This window comes from Sarcophilus harrisii, chromosome 2, assembly GCF_902635505.1.
Source record: "Sarcophilus harrisii chromosome 2, mSarHar1.11, whole genome shotgun sequence".
Lineage (NCBI taxonomy): Eukaryota > Metazoa > Chordata > Mammalia > Dasyuromorphia > Dasyuridae > Sarcophilus > Sarcophilus harrisii.
Genome location: NC_045427.1, coordinates 452043446 through 452063458, shown reverse-complemented (window position 1 = coordinate 452063458; position 20013 = coordinate 452043446). Strand labels below are relative to the sequence as shown.

Genomic DNA, 20013 nt, shown 5'->3' with positions numbered 1-20013 from the left:
TCCACACATAGCTTGGTCCTTTGGATGCAGTGTTGCTGGGCTCTTTACCTTGATGGAACCTGCAAAAGCTTATACTCATTTAGTCTGGCTCTGAGAGCCCAAGGCACCCACCATGCAATTTAGAAATGCTGAAGCATGAAGGGAGGCCAGCATTAAAAGGAGCAGTAATTGCCATAATAAAAATAAAATTCATAAGCAAAAGAAATCCTCTCAAAGCCAATGTGCTAAAACTGTAGAAGGCTCTATCAAAAGGCTGTGGATGTCTAGACCATTAACATTTTTATGTTGGTCATCCACATTTACATTTTACACGGTTGTAAAAATCCCACAGAGCTAGAGCAGGAATCAGAAAGACCAAAGGAGTCTTGTTTAGCAAATTTTTTCACTTTCCTACCCTTCAGAAGCCCAAATAAAAACCAAGTTTAACTGAAGAGCTCAAAGCATATCTTGTGGTCTGAGCAGTAATAGTAAGAGGGAGCTGAGGACTCAGAAGGGACATGCTTTTCTTTCCCCTACGTCTGGCAGTAATTTTGCTGAAGCAAAGTAAATATGATTGAATTGAGTGTGTTGAGATCAGAAAGTAGGAAGAGGCCAGCTGTCTTCTCGCTTAATATAGTAAAATAAATGGGAAAGAAAGAGGGCTCTATTATCAGCATATGGGCAGGACAAGACCCTGGGGCTGGCCAGAGAAGGGGAAATTGGTCTATAGGAGCCCAGATTCACTCACAGTCTAACAGATACTAGAGATAGAAACAAGCAAGTTCTTCCCCTCTTCTTCCCCTCTTCACTGAAGGAATGGATAAGCAGTGGGAGACAGTTTTGGGGAAGGATGTAGAGGAAGATAATTTTTTGTATATTCCCTTTAGTACCTGAGGCACTAGGCATTTTTGTGAAGCAGGCAGGCATCTTCCTTCTCCCCATCCCCAAATGCCGTTCTCTTGTTTGACTAAGGGTTCTTAATCTGGGGTCAAAGATAGATTTCAGAGCAGCTCAACTTAGATGGGGAAAACATCTTTCTTTTTATGAACCTTTTATTGAAATTTAGTATTTCCTACAATTACTTAAAAACATTCTGAGAAGTCCATATGTTTCATCGTATTGAGAAAGGGGTTGAGGACCCAAAAGAAGTTAAAAATTCTTGCTCTAGAAGTCCCAAACATGATTTCTATATATGGAACTTCCTAGAACACCAAGGATATGCCCCCAACCAATTTAGATTCTTGTCTAAAGAGTTGTTTGTTGTTTTGTTTCGTTTATTTTCCCCTTCAGATCCCATACTGGATTCTTCATAAGGAAGTCTAGAAGGCATCAATAAAGACTCAGATTCTCTGCCAACCAAATCTATGATCACAAGAATTAAAGATTTGAGTTAAGAAAACAGGTTTACATTATATTAGTAATAGATAGGATCTCAAGAACAGTGCTGTCTGAGGGAAATAATTCTACATACGAAATTAGGAGACCTGTGTTTGACATCAGTCTCTGATACTTAACTGGCTAGTTGGCCATGAATAAATCACATACACCTCTGGGCCCTAATTTCCTCATCAATGAAATGGGCATAATACTTGCACTACTTATACCACCCTAAGCTCCTAGGAGGATGAAACTATCTAGTTCCACATCCTCATTTTCCAGATAATGAAACTGAGTTATTCTGAAGAAAGTGTTTGTGTGACTTTTAAACAATGTGAGCTATTTCTGTCATATAATGCAACTCATTCAATTCGCAGATTAAGAAACAAAGGCTTAGAGAGGTGGAGTCATTTGACAAACAGTAAGCAAATGACAAACAGTTCCCAAACCTGACCTAAGATGGTAGATCCAGTTTTTTATTGATGAGACCGAATTCTTGTCCATTCTTTAAAACCCATTTCACATCCTCTAGGGAGCCTTCCCTGATTCCTCCCTACTAGATGAAAATGACCTTTCTTTCTTCTTTGTAGCTCATATATGACTTTTATTTTTTCCTTAACTTATTCTTTAAAAAACAAAACAATCCAAAGCAAAACAAAACTAAACAGACGAGTGATTTCATTTAGATATGAAAATTATAGTGAAATTTCTACCAATGTAGAAATTCAAATTATTCAAATTAGAATCATAGAGAATTGCCAGGATTGGGAGGAAGAATTGAAAGTATTAGATAACCTGCTTAAAGTCTCACAACCAGTACATGTCAGGATTGGGACTTAGAACCATATTTTCATATCTCCGAAGCCATTTCTTTTATCTCCTACTTCACACTACTTTTCATGTCAAATGGTCTGGATAAATATATGGATGTATATGGGGATATATAGACATAAGAGTAACTTTTCTAGATAAATTTAATTCACTTATATAATTTTGTATAGCACAGTATAAAATATAGATTTGTAACAGTATACAATAAGTTGTAGGGGTAAAAAAAATAGGATAGGTTGGTCATGTGGAAACAAGGAGAAATAACTAATAGAGAGATTGTAAGCTGGGTTGGTGGAATCTTCATGAGGTCAAGAGAAGAGAAGAAGACCTTTAGTACACTAGATAGAATTTCTCTGGCCAACTAATGCAAGGTCATGAGCAAGAGTTCCTGGATCAGCATGACTCAATAGAGCCAAACAGAGAAGAGAGAGTACCTTTATTGATAAAATCATAAATCCAATTGAATATTGAGTATAAGATGTGTGTCCTTGTGGCCAAAATATTTCAGTTTTTAAAATCGTCCTTCTAAACTGTAGGCTTCATGAAGGTAAAAAGTACATCTTGTTAAAAAAAAAAAAACCTTTTGTATTTCTCTTAGTATCCAACCAAGAGCCTTGTGAATTATGAACATCTAATTAACATTAATTCATTATTTTACCTACCTCTCTAAAAATCCCAAATTAACTATAAAGAACATATGAGGGAAAATGTTAAATCATATAAAGAAAGAACTGATAAATAGAAGTATGTACAGAATAATTTTACATAGGTATGTCTATATGGATCTATTTATAGACCAAGGAGGGGGAAGCAAAAATTAAAAAAAAAAAATTTGCATAATAATTTTGTTGTGCATTTGAAAGGAACAGCAAGTTGTGCATAGTAGATTTGCATTTTCATATGCAGTCTTTTTATCATACTATGTTATGGAAATGTTTGTTTTATTGCATAAATAAAAAATTAATATTAAGGAATATGCAGGGGATATAAATGATTAAGGGCATTTTCATAATTGCAAATAGGAACTCAACTAAGCTGTTGATTGATGAGGGCCACTTTTAAATAAATCCTACTATACAAAGATATTTTACCCCAGCCTATGGCTGGAAAATGTAGGCAAGTGCTTGTATTCAAAGCCCCCATAGTTAGTAACATCAAGGAAGATCAAATTATATTCAGAGTCAAACTTATGTCCCACCTAGCAATGGTGGGCACGCTTCCTTTCACTTGGGCTAGGTTATACCATAAGTTGTCCACAGAGTTTAAATATAGTTTTAATGTAGCCAGCCTTCAAACAGCCGTGTGAAAAAGCAAATGTCTGGGTTGTCAGCTTAAGCTTCTCCTTCCATTATCATTCTGGATGCCAGTGTTATTGTTGGCAAAGGGTTCAGTTCTAAATTACCCTCTAGAAGGCAAGCCAAAGTCAGCACTGGCAGAGCTCTTTGGAGTTTTCCAAAGGAAAAGGTTTGCCTACTGCACATTTTAAATTCTGCTTCATTAACAAAAATTGATTGTAGTTTTTTTTTTAACATTTCAATATTTTTTCATGGTCTTAAAAATTCCACTGAGTTTTAGTTCAAGTAATTTACTTTAAAAGCAAACACTCTTACTAATCTAGCATTCTGTCTGGCAGAAGTTCCACAGCAAATATTCCAGCAACTTCAAATATGTTAAATTCTTTCTCTTTATTTAAAAAAAAAAGTGCTTCTTCACAAAATCACAGAAACTTACAATCATCTGGTCTCATGGGTCCCTAAGGAGGAATCCCCTTTCTAGCATCTCTGATAATTAGTCATCCAACCTTTGCCTGAAGACCTCTAGACATAAGAGTTAATAATCTTCTGGGGCAATCTGCTCTACTTTTGGATAGGTGTTGCTGGTAGGAATCTTTGTCTTATATCAAATCTTGCTTCAGCTTTAATCCATCAATACAAGTTCTGACATTGGGAACCAATAAGATTATATCTAGTTTGACTTCTACATGACATCCCTCTAGATACTTTAAAAAAAATTACCATTCCCTTCCTAAATTTTCTTTCTTTTAGGCTAAACATAACAACTGGTATTCATAAAGCATTAAGGTTTACAAGTGTCAAGAATAGATATGTCATTTTATCTTCAGAACAACCTAGGAAAGTAGGTGCTATTAATATGCCCACTTTACAGATGGGAAACTTGAAGCAAACAGAAATTAAGTGACTTGCCCAGGATTAGTAAGTATCAGAATTAAACTCTTCCCGACTCCAGATCAAGTACTTTCATCATTGGGCCATCTGGGTTTCAGTTCCCCTAACCCTTCTAGAGCAGGTTTTTGGTCTTCTCCACCTCTTGCTTACTTTCTTCAAAATATGCTTTAGTTTGTTAATGTCCTTAGTAAAATATGGTATTCAAAACCAAACATATACTTTAGTTTGTCAATATCCATCATAAATATGGTACTCACAACCAAAGATAGCATTCCAGACAAGGTTTTTACCAGCAAAATATAGTGGGACTATCATGTTCTTTGTACCAGATGCTATTTCTATTAATATAGCTTAACAGATCAAGATATCTTTTGTTGGCTGTCATGGAATCACGATTATCAGTTGAAATCAAATAGTTCAATTCAATGGAGTACTGGTCTAGGCACCAAGGAAGATGAAATTGAGGTAAGACATGGTCCTTACCTACAAGGAACAAGTTTAGTAGTGGAGAATAAGACATCAACGTTGACAATTCATAGTAGATTTTATATAAATGTTTATTTTCTTCCTTTCCCCAATATCCAAACACAAAAGAGAATTACAAAACAAAATAAAAATTAAGTGAAGTCCAATGGAAAGGTTGCAGCCAATTTTAGCTTTAGTATACTCTGTAAATGGCAGCTGTTATTATTCATGAGGGTAATGTTCAGGAAGGGCTCTCTAAATTTTAGGAGGTATCATTTGAATTGGACGTTAAAAGATGGACAGGAATTCATCAGGGAAAGAGAGGGAGGGTGGACATTCCGCTAGAGAATGATGTGAGGAAAGGCAGGAAGGTAGAAACACAGAGGGAGTGTTTGGGGATCAGAGGGTAGTCCGGTGGGTTTAGAAGGCAGTAACATCAGATAAGGCTGGAGAATTGTGTGTATCAGGTGAGGAGGGTCAACCCAATTGTCCAGAGGCTTGAATACTGGGCAAGGAAATCTAAACTTTACTCAGTAGAGTAAATAGTTACTGAGATGAGGAAAAGCATTTCCAGATCTCTATATAAGAAAGATTGGGGTAACAATGGATTGGAAAAGGAGTAGAGAATAGAAGTAGATATTTTAAGAACTTGTTAAAATAACTCAGGTATTTAGTAACAATAACCTGTACCTAGATAGCAGCAACATCTGTGTGTTAGGGGTAGAGATACAACAGGGCAGAAAACTGTTATAATAGGTTGGGAGGCGCGGTACATGAAGAAAACAACTAGGGGAGAGGAAATGAGTGGGAAGTGGTATTGTGTGGATAATCTGTACAGTTGTGATGGGGGGAAGGGAGGCAACCTGTTGCCACTCCATTTTATAACCTCACTTTGCCCTATTTTCTTACCTTTAGGGGGTGTATCTTCAGTAGAGCACAAAGCATAGGGAGTGTGGGCTCTGGACTGCCATTGGCAGGAAGTACCCAATTCTCCCTCTCAGACCCTAGTGATTAGTTCTGGTTTTTAGCAGTGGGAGCTGAGAAAAAGGAATGGATATAAAAGATATCACGGAGGTAGAAATAACATGACTTGGAGACAGATTGGATAGAAGGATGGAAAAAGGAAGAGTTAAAAAATAACCTCCAGGTGGAGAACATAAGAGACTGAGTGAATAGAAAAAATACATCATAAGGAAGAGCTCTTTGAGAGCAGAGTTGGCTTTATTTTTGTCTTCATATAACACCTGGAACATAGGAGTTGCTTATTGAAGTGAACTAGGCAAACAAAAATAATAAACTTAGTTTTGGACAAATTGAGATCATATTTATAATAATTTTCTGGGAAGAAATTACAAATCTTTTCATTAAAAAATGTCTTTCCAATATAAGGCTAATTAGATGAGGATAGATTGAGTGTTTTTGTGGGAGGGGAAGGGCTTTTAAAATAGTTTTCTACATAGTTTTTTGGCATAATCATGTTACTAACATCTTCTGTCAGATATACCTGCTATACTCAATTTCACCTGTCTTTAGTGCCATAAAATGATAGAGATTACCATATTCATACTATAAACTTATGGCTACATCCTCACAAATCACCTGATTTCTTTTCTCTATGGCAGATCTCATTGGTTTCCTTCCCCCATGGATATGGAACAGGAAAGTTCTTCTCTGCCAGTAACACGTTTAAGGTGTCTTCTACCACTCATTTCTTAGAATTTATTATGAGGAGGACAGCAAACAAGAATTGGAATTGTGGGACAGAAAAGTCAATACCGTTTGCTGACATTCTGTGGGGAAATGGCAGCTTCACTGCCATGTCTCCTATTCCATCAGGAGCCTGGGAAGGCAGCCAGAGTCAGCCAATGAATGAGCAGAGCACATTAGAGTACATGCCATATTAAGTGCCAAATAAGTAAACAGATGAGGAGCTTGGGGGTACGAAATGAGGCTAAAGCTAAAGGAAGTTCCCTTCTGAAGAGAATTTTACTAAGAATAATAGTAAGAACCATGCACATTTATAGAGTTCTTTCAGATTTATAAAGTGTTTCTTTAGATCAATAGCTATGTGTACTATGAAAGGCAGAAAAAACTAATCAATGAGTGGAAAATGAATGGAAAAAAAACCTTTTATTAAGGATTTACTATGTGCCTGGCATTGTGCTAAGCACCGAAATACAAATATAAAATTGAGATATTCCTGCCCTCAAGAACCTTGCATTCTGGTGGAGGGTGGGGGTAAGCAGGGGAATAAATAACATATATATGAGAATGAAAGCTAAAGAAGGGAATGTCTGGGGATTCACAAGGATGGTAGATTGAGCCACGGAGTAGTTAATTGACATCCTCTTTTCAGGAACAATTTTAATATGGTAGTATTGATTTGATTTTCAAGACTGGAGCAGGAGAAGGACATCAAGGAAGAAGATACATTCATGGTTCATGGTGGAAAGGTGGATGCTGAGATAGAATAAAACATGGTCTCTGGTGGTCTAGGTCAGAAAGATATAGTAAAGTGGTTGTATTTGTGCTCATTCAGGGAACAATCAAGACAACTTGATCAAGGTAGGTATTCCAGGGTAGAATTAATTCCTCAAGAGACTTAAAATGTTTTTTTTTCAAATGGTCGAGTCTAGAGGTACTGTTCTGGGTGTGATGAAAAAAATACCTTGTTTCTCTGAAGCTATACATCCTGGCTTCTTTTGTTGTCCAGCACAAACCAGGATATCTCCAGGAAGCGTTTCTACTGGGGATGGAGATTAGAGAGATAATCACAGATTAGTGGCATTTATGACCATTCTTGGTCACTCTATGATAGACCTCCATGTTTTTTGTTCATACAGGCCCATGGAGAGATTGTCTTCAAGCACTGGAGGATGGCCATGACACCAGCTCCATCTACCTTGTGAAACCTGAAAATACTAATCGACTCATGCAGGTTTGGTGTGACCAGAGACATGACCCTGGAGGCTGGACTGTTATACAGAGACGACTTGATGGATCTGTCAACTTTTTCCGGAACTGGGAGACTTATAAGGTAAGAGCCAATGACATTCATCTTTTTTTGTCTCACTCAGTAAACTCGAGGGGTTTCCGGATACCTTCAGGATCAAATATGAAATCTAAGAAGTCCTTCACAACCTGGACCCTTTGTACTTTTCCAGTTTTATTACACTTTTCCTCCCCATGGCACTTCATTTCCTGACTGTTTTTCATTCACTGTCTTCTATATGTGGAATACTTTCTCTGATTCTTTCTGCTCTTAGCTTCCCTGACTTCCTTCAAAACTCAGCTCAAATCCCACCTGCTATGAGAGCCCTGCTCTGATTTCTTACCCAAACACACATAATAATTAATTTCTTCCCTGTAAGCTTACCTTCCATTTGTCCTAGATATAGCTTGTATACATGTAGTCATTTACATGTCTTCTTCCATTATAAAGTGAACTCTTGGGGAATAGGGATTATTCTGCTCTCCCTTGTACCTTTAGCACTTAGCATAAGGTCTGGCACATAATAAAGGATTAATAAATACTTCTGTCTTGTTGACTTGACAAAAAAAGCCATTAACTCCATTGATTTTGAAGGGAGGACTTTTCAATGAGAGAAGTCTGTTCAGAAAAAACAAACTAGCAAACAAAAAACCAAAAAAATCCCAAAACTCACTTTGTTAAATGTTACCTGCAAAGATATTTTCAGGTTGAAGGTCAAGAATTACAAAGCAGCTGAATCACTAGTAGAAGCCCAGTCATTTAACTTTTTTCTTTGCAAGTCTCATGAACTGAAATTGGAGTTTATATCTGGGTTATAGGAAATACCTTTACCCACAATATTGAATGTGATAAAACTTTCACTCTTAGCCTTAGATATGGAAAATAATCTTACTCCTACCTTGTGGAAAAAAAAACCTTTAATCTCAACCATGGGTAAGGAAAAGAAAATCTTCATTTCCATCCCTATGTGTGATACATACCCTTCTTTCTATCCCTAAGTGTAGAAAAATATACTTAGTGCGAACCCAAGGCATGGAAAATACCCTTTCTCTCAGTCCTGGCCAGAGTAAAAATACTTGATCCCAACCATGTGTATGGAAAATACCTATACTTTCACTTCTGAGAACACTATAACTTCTAGCCCTAGAAAATAGCTTCACATCCCAACCATAGATATTGGAAAACTCCTTATTCCTTCCCTAAGTATGTGAAAGTCCTCCATTCTAAGGTCTAGATGAAGATTCAGAGTTGTTTCCACCAGAAAAGTAGCTCATACTTTTACTAGACCAAAGGCATCTATTCTAATTACTGAGATTGCCAAGGTGCTTCTTCACATACCTGGTTAGTCAGAAGCTGCTGAGATTGATTACAAGTGGGAGGATTCTCTTTTCTCTATCATCTCTACCTTCTCAGGTTCACCTTAAACACTCCTTCTCCCATCTTCTTCCCATCTCCTGGAAAATAACTTAAGAACTAATTATAGATCAGGGCTTCTTTAATTGTTCCTACTCATGACCCCTTTTCAGCTGAGAAATTTTTATGTGAATTTTTTATATACATATATATCGGGTATATAAAATAGTATACAAATCAAATATTTACTAATGATAAATCATGATTTTGTAATTCCCCACATTCAGTTATGCAGCTCCATATAGGTCATGACCCATAGTTTAAGAAACTTTGTTATAATTGATCATATTAAATTGTCATGATTACTATAATACAGCATTTGTTTTTGCATAGTATCTCAGCTTAAAGATATCCTCATCTTGAAAAAAAAATTTACTCATGCAAGTTCCCTTACCCCACCCCCTGGTCACTAGCCTATATCAAAATTCTCAAGCTAGTCCATATCCCTATTGCCTCTAAAACATCCTGCTCTCTCCCTTAATTCCTTCAATCTAGCTTTCAGAAATTGCTTTCTTGAAGGTTAGCAATGCTCATTGCCAAATCCAATGGTCTTGCTACTTTCTTCTCAATCTCTTTCCAGGATCTGGCAGTTGACCATACCGTCCTCTTTGAAATTCTCTTCCTTTGGCTCCCCTTTTATTACACGATACCGGTTCTCTTTCAAACTCTTTGATAACTTCTTTTTTTTTTTCTTTGCTGGCTCCTCTTCTTTCCACCTAACTGTAGGCAGCCCTCAAGGCTTAGCATTGGCTCCCTGCTCTTATTTCTGCCTCCTACATATTTCTTGCAAATATCTCAGACTCGGCATGTCTAAAACCAAACTCTCATTCTTTCCCCCAACCAGCTCTCCTCTCAAATTCCTATCTCACAGAATTATAGGATTATAGTTAGAACCAGAAGGGATCTAAAAGACCTTACAAGCTAAGCCTTTCAATCTACAGAGGAGTTAACTGAGGAACCAAGTATTGTAAAGATGGGATTTGAATCCATATCTTCCAGACTCCAGTGCTCTTATACTATGATGCCTATTATCTCTATTAGTAAGTTGGTTGGTTGGTTATTGTTCTTGGTTCTCAGAGGACCAAAATGGCATCATTATGTTAGAATCCAGTTATGGTGTGTCCAACTGTGGTTGATCAGACCCATATGATTTCGGAATGCTCTGCCATAGGATGGACACAAGTAGTCCCTATAAACATTTAGGGTGACTTCTTTAACTTGGCACATTTCTCATTTCTTCTGAGCTTCAATTCTGCTTTGTTCATAGAGCACAGCACCTTCTTTCTTGAAAGCAGGCCAAGATGGACGGTCCTGTACCAATGTCTTCCATGTCATATAATCAATTTTAATTTTTAATTTAATTTTAATTTTAAATTTTAAAGGAAAGACCTTGAAGAGTATCCATGTATCACTTTTTCTGATCACTTTGTGAATGCTTTCTGAGTGAGTCCTCCATAAAATAATCCATCATCAAAATTCTCAAAATAATATAAAATAAATAAAAAATAAATAAAAATATTTTTTTAAAAAAAGATTAGGAAGGACCTTTCTCCTAGTTGCCCAGGAGTAAAACCAAAATTACAGAATTTTAGACTCAGTGAGAATACTGGAGACCATCTAGTTTATTCTCCTTATTTTATAGAGGCAAAAAACTGGAGGCCCACAGTATTAAAAGGACTTTCCCAGTATCACATGACTTGCAGAATCAGCTCTTGATCTCAATTCATGACAAATCCAGTGCTCTCCAAACCATATCATACCTCCTTTGAGACATATTTATCTCTTCATTCTTAGTCTTGTCAAATTTCCATTGAAACATCATATCTCGTATCTGTCCCTTCTTCTAGGTCCTTACTGTTACCACATTAGGCTCTAGATGGCTACCATAATCATCTTGCTGCTGGTTTCTCTTCCCATGACATAACTCCATTAAATTCAATTCCCACTCCTCACACTAAGTGACTTTGTACAAGTCACTTAATCTGTCTAAGCCTCAGTTTACTTATCTGTAAAATGAAGAAGAGATTACACTTAGATATTCCCTGAGGTCCTTTCCCACTCTAGAGATAGGGCCCACACAGAATTTCAAATTTAAACAATGATTCACAAGCCTAGATGGGTTCACACAGGAGTAGGCCTCAGACTCAGGTCCTCTGATTCCAGATCAGCAGTATACTAGAGCCAGCTCTAATAGGAAAATTGATTGTTAAGGTTTTGTTGTGAGCATTTACACTTTGAAAATAAGCAACAGCTACAATTTAGGACTTGATTTATTGTTTTGTTATTTGATTGAACTCAAGGAAGTGATGGAATGATGATAATAATGCAGATTAAATTTACAAGTGTGTTATATCTATGTCCTGTTTTCTTCCCCAGAAGAGCTGGTTACATTCAAAGCAAATCCCTACTCCAGAGTCAGTGTTATTTTATTGTTGTTGTATTATGTTCTTTCTCCTCATTTCACTTTTGGGCAGCTCTATTGATCTCCTCTAGATCTGGGAAGTAAATGAACAATTCTCTTTTCCTGATTATAGAACTACAGTTATTTGAATCTCCAAGAATTGCCACAAAGGGGCAGATTTTGGTTACAATGGCATTAACTAGAGGGTCTGGAATCAGGAAGGCCTGCATTGAAATCTGACCTCAGACATTTATTTTACTAGCTGTGTGACCCTAGGCAAGTCACTTAATCCTGTTTGCCTGTAAAATATGTGTGAAACATACTGGAGAAGAGAATGGCACATGGGTATTTTTGCAAGAAAACCCCAAATGGGGTCATGAAGAGTTGGAGAGAACTGAAACAAGTGAACAACAACAAAGAGGGATCATCAGACCTGGGGGTGCCAAATCTGGATTTGCTTAATTCCATTGGCCCCCATCCACTTTTTGAGAGTTAAAATGACAATAAAAAGTGGGGGAAGGGAGAGATTATGTGGGAAAGGAAAGCATACTCCATATTCCATTTGTCTTCTTGGCTAAATTTTCTTCAGGCTGCCTGTATGAATTTAACCCATGGTGACAGCTTCAGGGAATTACCTTCAAAGCAGGAAATCTGCTAATTTACTGAAGAGGAAATAAGACCAAAGCATAAACTCTCTCTTTTTTTTTTTTTTTTTTTTACAAAAAAATTGCCAAAGGGTGGGTAGGCCATTTTACCAGATGTGACAGGTCCCCTTGCTTGCATATAGTAATATTGTCTCTTTCTTTACAGCAAGGATTTGGTAACATTGATGGAGAGTATTGGCTGGGTCTAGAAAACATTTATTGGCTCACAAACCAAGCCAACTACAAATTGCTTGTAACAATGGAAGATTGGTCTGGCCGAAAAGTATTTGCAGAATATGCAAGTTTCCGCCTGGAGCCAGAAAGTGAATATTACAAATTGAGACTGGGGCGGTATAATGGCAATGCTGGTGACTCCTTCACCTGGCACAACGGAAAGCAGTTTACCACCCTGGATAGAGACCATGACGTCTACACAGGTATGGGAATCCAAAGACAGTTCTTCACAACTGTCTTAGATGGAAACATCAATTTCAAATTATCAATTGTAAAGCCATTAGTCTGCCAATTCAGTTTCCTCCTCCACAAAATGCAGTGGTTGGACTAGGTGATCCCTGAGTTTCTTTCCAGCTTTACATTTGGTGATACCATGAGCCCCCTGACAGGGATCACTTCTGGGTGCTGGGAAGGGGTAGAGGACAGTTATATGGGGATTGGGGGAGAAGAAAGTACTTGCTGGTGGGTTCTTCTCTTTGAAGTAGGAAAATCATAGCAATATTTTTTCACAGGCAAGGATGATTAAGGCTACAGTAGTAATGGGAAAAGGAAAACTTGAAATAAATTACTTTACTTCAGAAACTTCAAAAGACAATGCGGCCTAGGGAGTTGAGAACAAAAGATTTAGAAGGACAATGGTAGGGAAGGGAGGGGAAATGCAAATATGATCCCTAACTTCAAACAGCAGAAAGATTCACCTATAGAAGGGCTGCTGGAGCTATGCAGCCCCAGAAAAAAAAAATTAGGATTAATGGATAGAAGTTACATAAAGATGGATATTAATTCAATATAAGGAAATACTTTCTAATAATCAGAGCTTTTGCACCATAGGAGGAGCTACCTGATGAAGTAATGAGCCCTCATAATGGATGTGTTCAGTAAATGAAAGATCTTTTCTGAGGGATACTATAGAAGAGTCAAACTTATTTGCAGCAATCTGCAGGATCCCTCAATGTAAACTGAATCATATTGAAATGTATTTGGGAAATGTTTGACAAGATAAATAAAATCAAACTCTTCTTTTGATTTGACTATTTCCATTATTAGTACCATTTCCTTGGTCTTCTAAGTTTGTAATTTTAGGGCTATCTTGAGCCTTTTTCCTATTGATTGACTAAGTCCTATTGACTCCAGTTATGTAAGGTCTATCCAATTAGCTCCTCCTTTCCAGTCCCATTGACATTTCCCTGTTACAGGGTCCTTGTTAGCGTTTACTTAGCCTACTAGTACAGCCTCCTACTAGGTCATTTGATATACACTCTTCCCCCACCCCAATCCATTTCATACTCTTGTGTCTAGTATGAGTGATACCAGTCCTTTTTCAAAATCTTCAGTGACTCATTGCCTACTGAGTAAAGTTCAAACTCCCCTCCTTGACATTCTCCATTACCTATTGTGCCCTTTGTTTTCCCTACTTTACCTCATATTATTTGTCTCTTACACTCTAAACCAATGGTTTCAAACTCATGTAGATATAGATCCCTGTGGGATGCGTATTGACTTAGAAAATCACAAATTACCTTTGTTAAGTTGTATGACCATACTTAGAAGTTTTTGGTGGCCTCTGAGTGACGTTTTTGCTCTGCTCTACATTTCAGCCAAACTAGACTCTGCTTTCTCCCTTTTATAATCTCTGAAATTTCCTACCTTTATGTCTAGAATACCTTTCTCCTCTCTTTTTTCCTTTACTGAATTCCTGCCCATTAATTAAAACTTAATTCAAATGCCACTTCCTCCATAAAGCCTCTCCTGATCCTATTTACTGACCTAAAGAACATCCTCCCTCCCCCCATTAGAACTCCCCTGAGTTCTAAATAATAGTACTTTGCTTTGTAAATTTCAAATGCATTTATGCATTTATAACTATTTATCTATATTGGTGTATCTCATCCCTTGGTTAAATTCCATGATATCAGGGTCCACATTTGATCTAAATTTTGTAATTTTCCCAATACCTAATTGTGCATAAAGTATGCACTCAAAAAAGTTTTCTAAATGAGAGTAATAATTTGATTACTCCCCTTTAGACATCAATCAATCAATAATAATTTATTAAGTGCCTACCACATTCCAGGCATTATGCAATTTACCAGTGATACAGAATATAAAAGCTTCTGCTCATGAATCCTTTTGATTCTAGACAAAGTAGACTATTAATTTTCCCTGTTGTTGACCTGCCCTTTCATACCTGCATTCACCCAAGCTCTTCCCCAAGGCAGGAACAGCAGCATGGTACAGTAAAATTACAACTAGATTTTTGAATCAAAGGAACTGGGTTCTAATCCCAGCTCTTAATACCTGTATAATGCTGGATAAGGCACTAAAATGCCTGAGCTTTAGTTCCTCTTCTGTGAAATGAAGGAGCTGGACAAGAAGATTTCCAAAACCTTACTGGGTTCTAAGTCCATGATTTTATATTATATGAACATATCCCCTTCTCATTCCTCCCTGTTTAAATCCTCGCATTATTTTCTGTAAATACTTCCCTGACACCCTCCAACTGGCACCTCCTCTGACTTCCTTGGATCACTTTGTCTGGATCTCTCTCTTGCCTCATCACATTCTTCTTCATAAATCATTTCCTTGTCATATGTCATATCCTGCTATTAGACTATAAACTCCTTGCATTATTATTCATCTTTGTATTCATAGTACTAATCCTCAAGAAAAAAATAAAGCCACCTTTCCTGAATTGTTTCCGGGGTGCCTTCTCATGTCTTTGTGAAGCTGGGAAGACTGCCCCATGTTTATGTGAGGGTAGGAGAATTTGTTTTTTCTTTCTGCTAGGAATATTCTCTGCTAATTTAATTCAAGAGTGAGCCTCATTACACATAGAAGAGCAACTGGGCTAAATATACCCTTCTTTGTGGATAAACTTCCCCTATTTTTCTGCTTTTCCTCCAGGAAATTGTGCTCACTACCAGAAAGGAGGCTGGTGGTACAATGCCTGTGCCCATTCCAATCTCAATGGGGTTTGGTATCGAGGAGGTCATTATCGCAGTCGCTATCAGGATGGAGTCTATTGGGCTGAATTCCGAGGAGGATCTTATTCTCTTAAGAAAGTGGTGATGATGATTAGACCAAATCCCAACACGTTTCACTAAAAGAAGCTTTTCTCTTCCAATCTTGGACTCCCATCTGCCACCACCTAGCCTGAGCAAAAGCTGAGAAAACTCTCCAGAAATCATCTCTTCTGCAGCCTGGAGTGCCAGGTCTTTGAAGTTTGTTACAAGGAAGCAAGGACTTGTTGCTGCGTCTGATTTTCATAAACCATTGCCACAGATAAATGAATTCAAATGATGCAGTATTTTCTGCCCGTGAGACCTTTCTTCATGCCAGGAAGCAACTAATGTAGCCCGTTCTTATAAACAGAAGAGGAAAAGGGTTGGACCGCAGATAGATAGCTTTTCTAACAAATTACCTCTCAACACTGGGAACATGTAACAGCAGAATATTTTTATTTTACCTAAGAGTATACTTTAACATATGCTGTTAAACATGTATGTTACATACATATGAACGTATGATTTCAGTTCTCAAGTGTTTGAGCTGCTACAAACTGGTTAATTATCTTTGTCATAGGAAACTATCTCCTTTGAAACAACGTACAGCACTTGACAAACCAACAATCGGCTACTAGTGAGATTAAACTCAATTTATGCTTTATTATCTCAAATTGAGAAAGGATGCACTTGAATAGTCCAGCAAGTGAATGTGTGTCCACCATTCAAAGACACTCATTGCACTAGATGACCTCTGAAGTCCCTTCCAACTCTGAGATACTATGGAATCATCCCTAGTATTAAAGTCTCAGATACAGCAGGTTCCCAGCTTTCTCTGCCAAGGCATCCTGTTGGTATTCAACCAAGTTTCAGGGACTTTCTTTCTGTTTCTACTCTTCTATTTTTCCATTTTATTTGTTGCAACATCTCTTTAATCTTTCAGCATGATAAGGCACAGATCTTTCCCCCTCCTCAATAACTGCTACTGTCCTTAACTACATTTCTGCATTCCTTATAACCATTCAGGCTCCCTCTTTCTCCTCTTAGAAGTACTTTCTAGTCAGGGCATTCTTTCAGAATGAAGTCTTAGACTCCTAAGCTCCTGAGAAGAAAGTGAGCTGGGGCCTAAGCTTCTGGTCAGGAAAGAAGTCAGTCAGTGTTATAATCTTAACCATCTACTTTATAGCTTAAGAGTAAATTTTCATTCATAGTTTAACCAATACACCATTTCAACTTTCACATAAATAACAACTGCATCTTTTACCATGTGCTGTATCTTAGTCATTATCTAGATATTTAATCCAGAAAATGGTTCCAGACTAAAATCAACCCACTACGTCTTCAACACTAATGAACAATACCAACAAAATTCTGATGCCTGTTCTCTAGATGCAAGATCACTTTACTCCTTTGAGAAAACAATTTCATTCAGTTATTTTTCCTCTCCTACCCAATAAGGAATTTGCCAATTTGTTTGTGAAGAACACAACTGCCTTACAGAACCTTGACCTTATCAATCTTGCCAGCTGATGTAATTTTTTAGCTTAATGTTATCATAGGACATTTTAGAAAGTAAAATAATATGATGGGCTAACAATTAGTGAAGCTCTTGGCAGTTCACCATATGACACAATAAATCTGTGAGATTCCCATGCCTTATTATATGCTGTACATACATGAGTGTGTGCCTGTTCCCCTTGTTACCTCAGTATTTCTCAAAAAATGTATGATGTGTATTAAAGTGATGTCTGATGTAGCATGTGTTGTATATATAAAAAGTAGGGTTTTTTTTAATATATTACCAAATTATCCTTGTAATGACACAAATCTGCAATAAAAATCCACAAATGCTATTTTGATGTATTTATATGGTGCCTTATTATTTTAAAATTCCTTCTAAATGCTTAACCTATGGGATCATCTTTAAATAAAAACAGGAAATGAGAAAAAAAGGAGAGGAGGTCTATTGGCATAAAGTGAGATGAAATGTGGCCATTGAAAAGAAGCAAAATGTGTGTGAATTTTTCAATAAAATGGTCTGAAGTTTCCTTAGATATGTAGTATCATGGCACCTTTGCTTGTGTCCAAATGCCCCAAGAGTCTTCATGTTTCTTTACAGAATCTCAGCATCTCAGAGGGGAAAGCTCCCCAGAAAATCCCTCCCTGAATAAGAATCTCTACTAAAACATAGCCAACAAATGTAACTTCATGTGGAAACCTCTGTGAAGAGGGAACCCATTTCTTTCCAAGGTAGCCCTTTCTATTTTGGAGAATTTTTCACTGCTCGGAAATGTTCACTTACATTGCACTCTAGATATAATTGCAGTTAGATATAGTTCTCCTTACTACCTACTGCATTATTTCAGCAAAATTAAGTGGCCTTTTAAATATTTGAAAGCTATCATGCTGATCCCCTGACTCCAAATTCTGTCTTCAAACTAAACATTCCCAATTGCTTCAATTTATCCTTATATGTCAATGTTTCTAATCACCAACATCATAATCATTTTCCTCTTAACACTTTAGAGATTGTCAATACCTTTCTTAAAATATGATGCCCACTTTTAACCAGAGTGCTCCAGATAATGTCTTAACAAGGGCAGAGTATAGTGGAACTATTATTTCCTTTTAATGAACAGTATGCTAGTATAAATGGAGTCCAAGACCAAATTCATTTTTATAGCCGATATCTCACTTTTGGCCCATTTCAAGCTTGTAGTCTACTCACACTAGCCCCTCTCTCTATACACCATACCCAGATCACATAAAAATACAAATAGATATCCTGACTGCAGAAGTGGATGTAGGAAGAATTCTCTTATAGAATAGTTATTCCTAAAGGCCCTCTAGCTCTGACTCAAGACATGCAGACACATCCACTGATACTCTTGACCTAAAAATGAGATCTTCTGGATAGCTGTACAGGTGATATGCATAATGGGTTTTTCTCATTTATTTTAAAGGAAACTTGGGAATCTATGCAATTTTCCAATAAAATTGCCTTTTAATCTGGAGTTACAGGAATGGGACTATATTGGGTGAGCACTATTATTCTAAGTAGGGTACTAAAATTAAATTCCTCATTTGAAAACAGACCTACAGATAGTAGAAAAAGAAAATCCCCTATAGAAAACAACTGGAAGAAGATGCAGTCCTAATTCCACTGAATGGAAAGGTCATGAAAGTTGAAGAATAGAAGTCTAAAGATCTTCCAAATTCAAAGCCAGGATATCCTCATGTTACAGACTATTCTAGTGCACAAAGGAGTTCTTTCTGACCCCTTAAACAATGACTTCTTTTGTCTTATACAAAGATGTTTTAGCCCCAGAAATATCAGCATCAGCAAAATTGCCAAAAGTCTCCAAATCTACTATAGCCAAGATAAACACCTCACAAATATAGCATAAGAAAATGACATACACAATTGCAATCTATGAACATAAGTGTATTCATGAGCCATATGTCAAAACTCAGCAGTGCAAGAGCTCTTCACCTGCTAACTCATCTGGATCAGCTCATATGCCAACTTCTTTGTGAAACACATGCCACAGGTATATTGGGAAAAGTAACCTGCAGTTAGGACTTGGGTTTCAGAACAGGCTCCAATACTTATGGTAACCATGCGTCATTTAGGCTCTCTCAATTTCAGTTTTCTAATTTGTAAAATAGGGAGCTTACACTATCTCAAAAAACTTCTATGAGAAAAACCTTAAAATACCAAATCAGCATAGGCTACTATAAATGCAATCTAAATTTTTTTAATTCCTCTAGATCCTCTACTTTTAAGATTCTAGATCTTAAAACAATAGTCACAAAATAAATGTTTATTCAACTAAATTATCTGTGTCATATGCCTGCGCTAAACTCCAGAATGGATCCTGTCTTATAAAAATTTTGTGAATTCTCCAGTAATGCATCACATCAGGAATGAGAAATATATGTCCTTCCCTAAAGGGGAAGTCAGGGAATCAATCATCACAAGATCTCAAGAAACTCGTAGTATTGGATTATGGAATTTCAGACCATCAGTCCAATACCTTCATTTTAAAGAGATTAGATATGGGCCCAGAAAGGGCAAGGGCCCTGCCCATTATTACACAGTTAGCAAGTGTGAATACCTAGAATTCAAATTTAGTTCCTCATTCAGTCAGTTAATAAATATTTATTAAGTGCTTACTATGTGCCAGGTACTGTATTAAATACTGGGACACAAATATAAGTAAAGTAATAAGATAGTCCCTGCCTTTAAGGAGCTTACAATCTAAAGGGGAAAGATACCAGGAAACTGAAAAGTTGGAGTGGGGAGGAGGTAAGGGAACCTGGGGTGAGGGAAGGTGATGGAGATGTCCAAAAAAAGTCGAAAAATATTGTAGCTAGTCGGAAATGGGAAGAAGACTGTGCTGAGCTCCTCCCTCCCCCTTTAAAGAGAAGTCCTCTGATTCTAGACCCTGGGAATGCTCAGGGAAGAGCCACATAGAAAAAAAGAAGA

The 20013-nt window shown here is 37.1% G+C and overlaps 2 protein-coding genes across 10 annotated transcripts in view; one reads left to right on the top strand and one right to left on the bottom strand.

Annotated features, from left to right (window-relative positions):
* Positions 1-17377, top strand: part of ANGPTL2 (angiopoietin like 2) — a 53436-nt gene extending 36059 nt beyond the window's left edge. For both annotated transcript variants that reach the window (XM_012553744.3, XM_031954320.1), the window contains exons 3-5: positions 7682-7875; positions 12455-12725; positions 15427-17377. In XM_012553744.3, the coding sequence (XP_012409198.1) occupies positions 7682-7875; positions 12455-12725; positions 15427-15626 (665 nt within the window). In that variant the 3' untranslated portion in view covers positions 15627-17377. The remainder of the gene's footprint in view (positions 1-7681; positions 7876-12454; positions 12726-15426) is intronic.
* The window catches only part of RALGPS1 (Ral GEF with PH domain and SH3 binding motif 1), a 715060-nt gene that overhangs the window by 326260 nt on the left and 368787 nt on the right, over positions 1-20013 (bottom strand). The gene's annotated exons all lie outside the window — the stretch shown is intronic.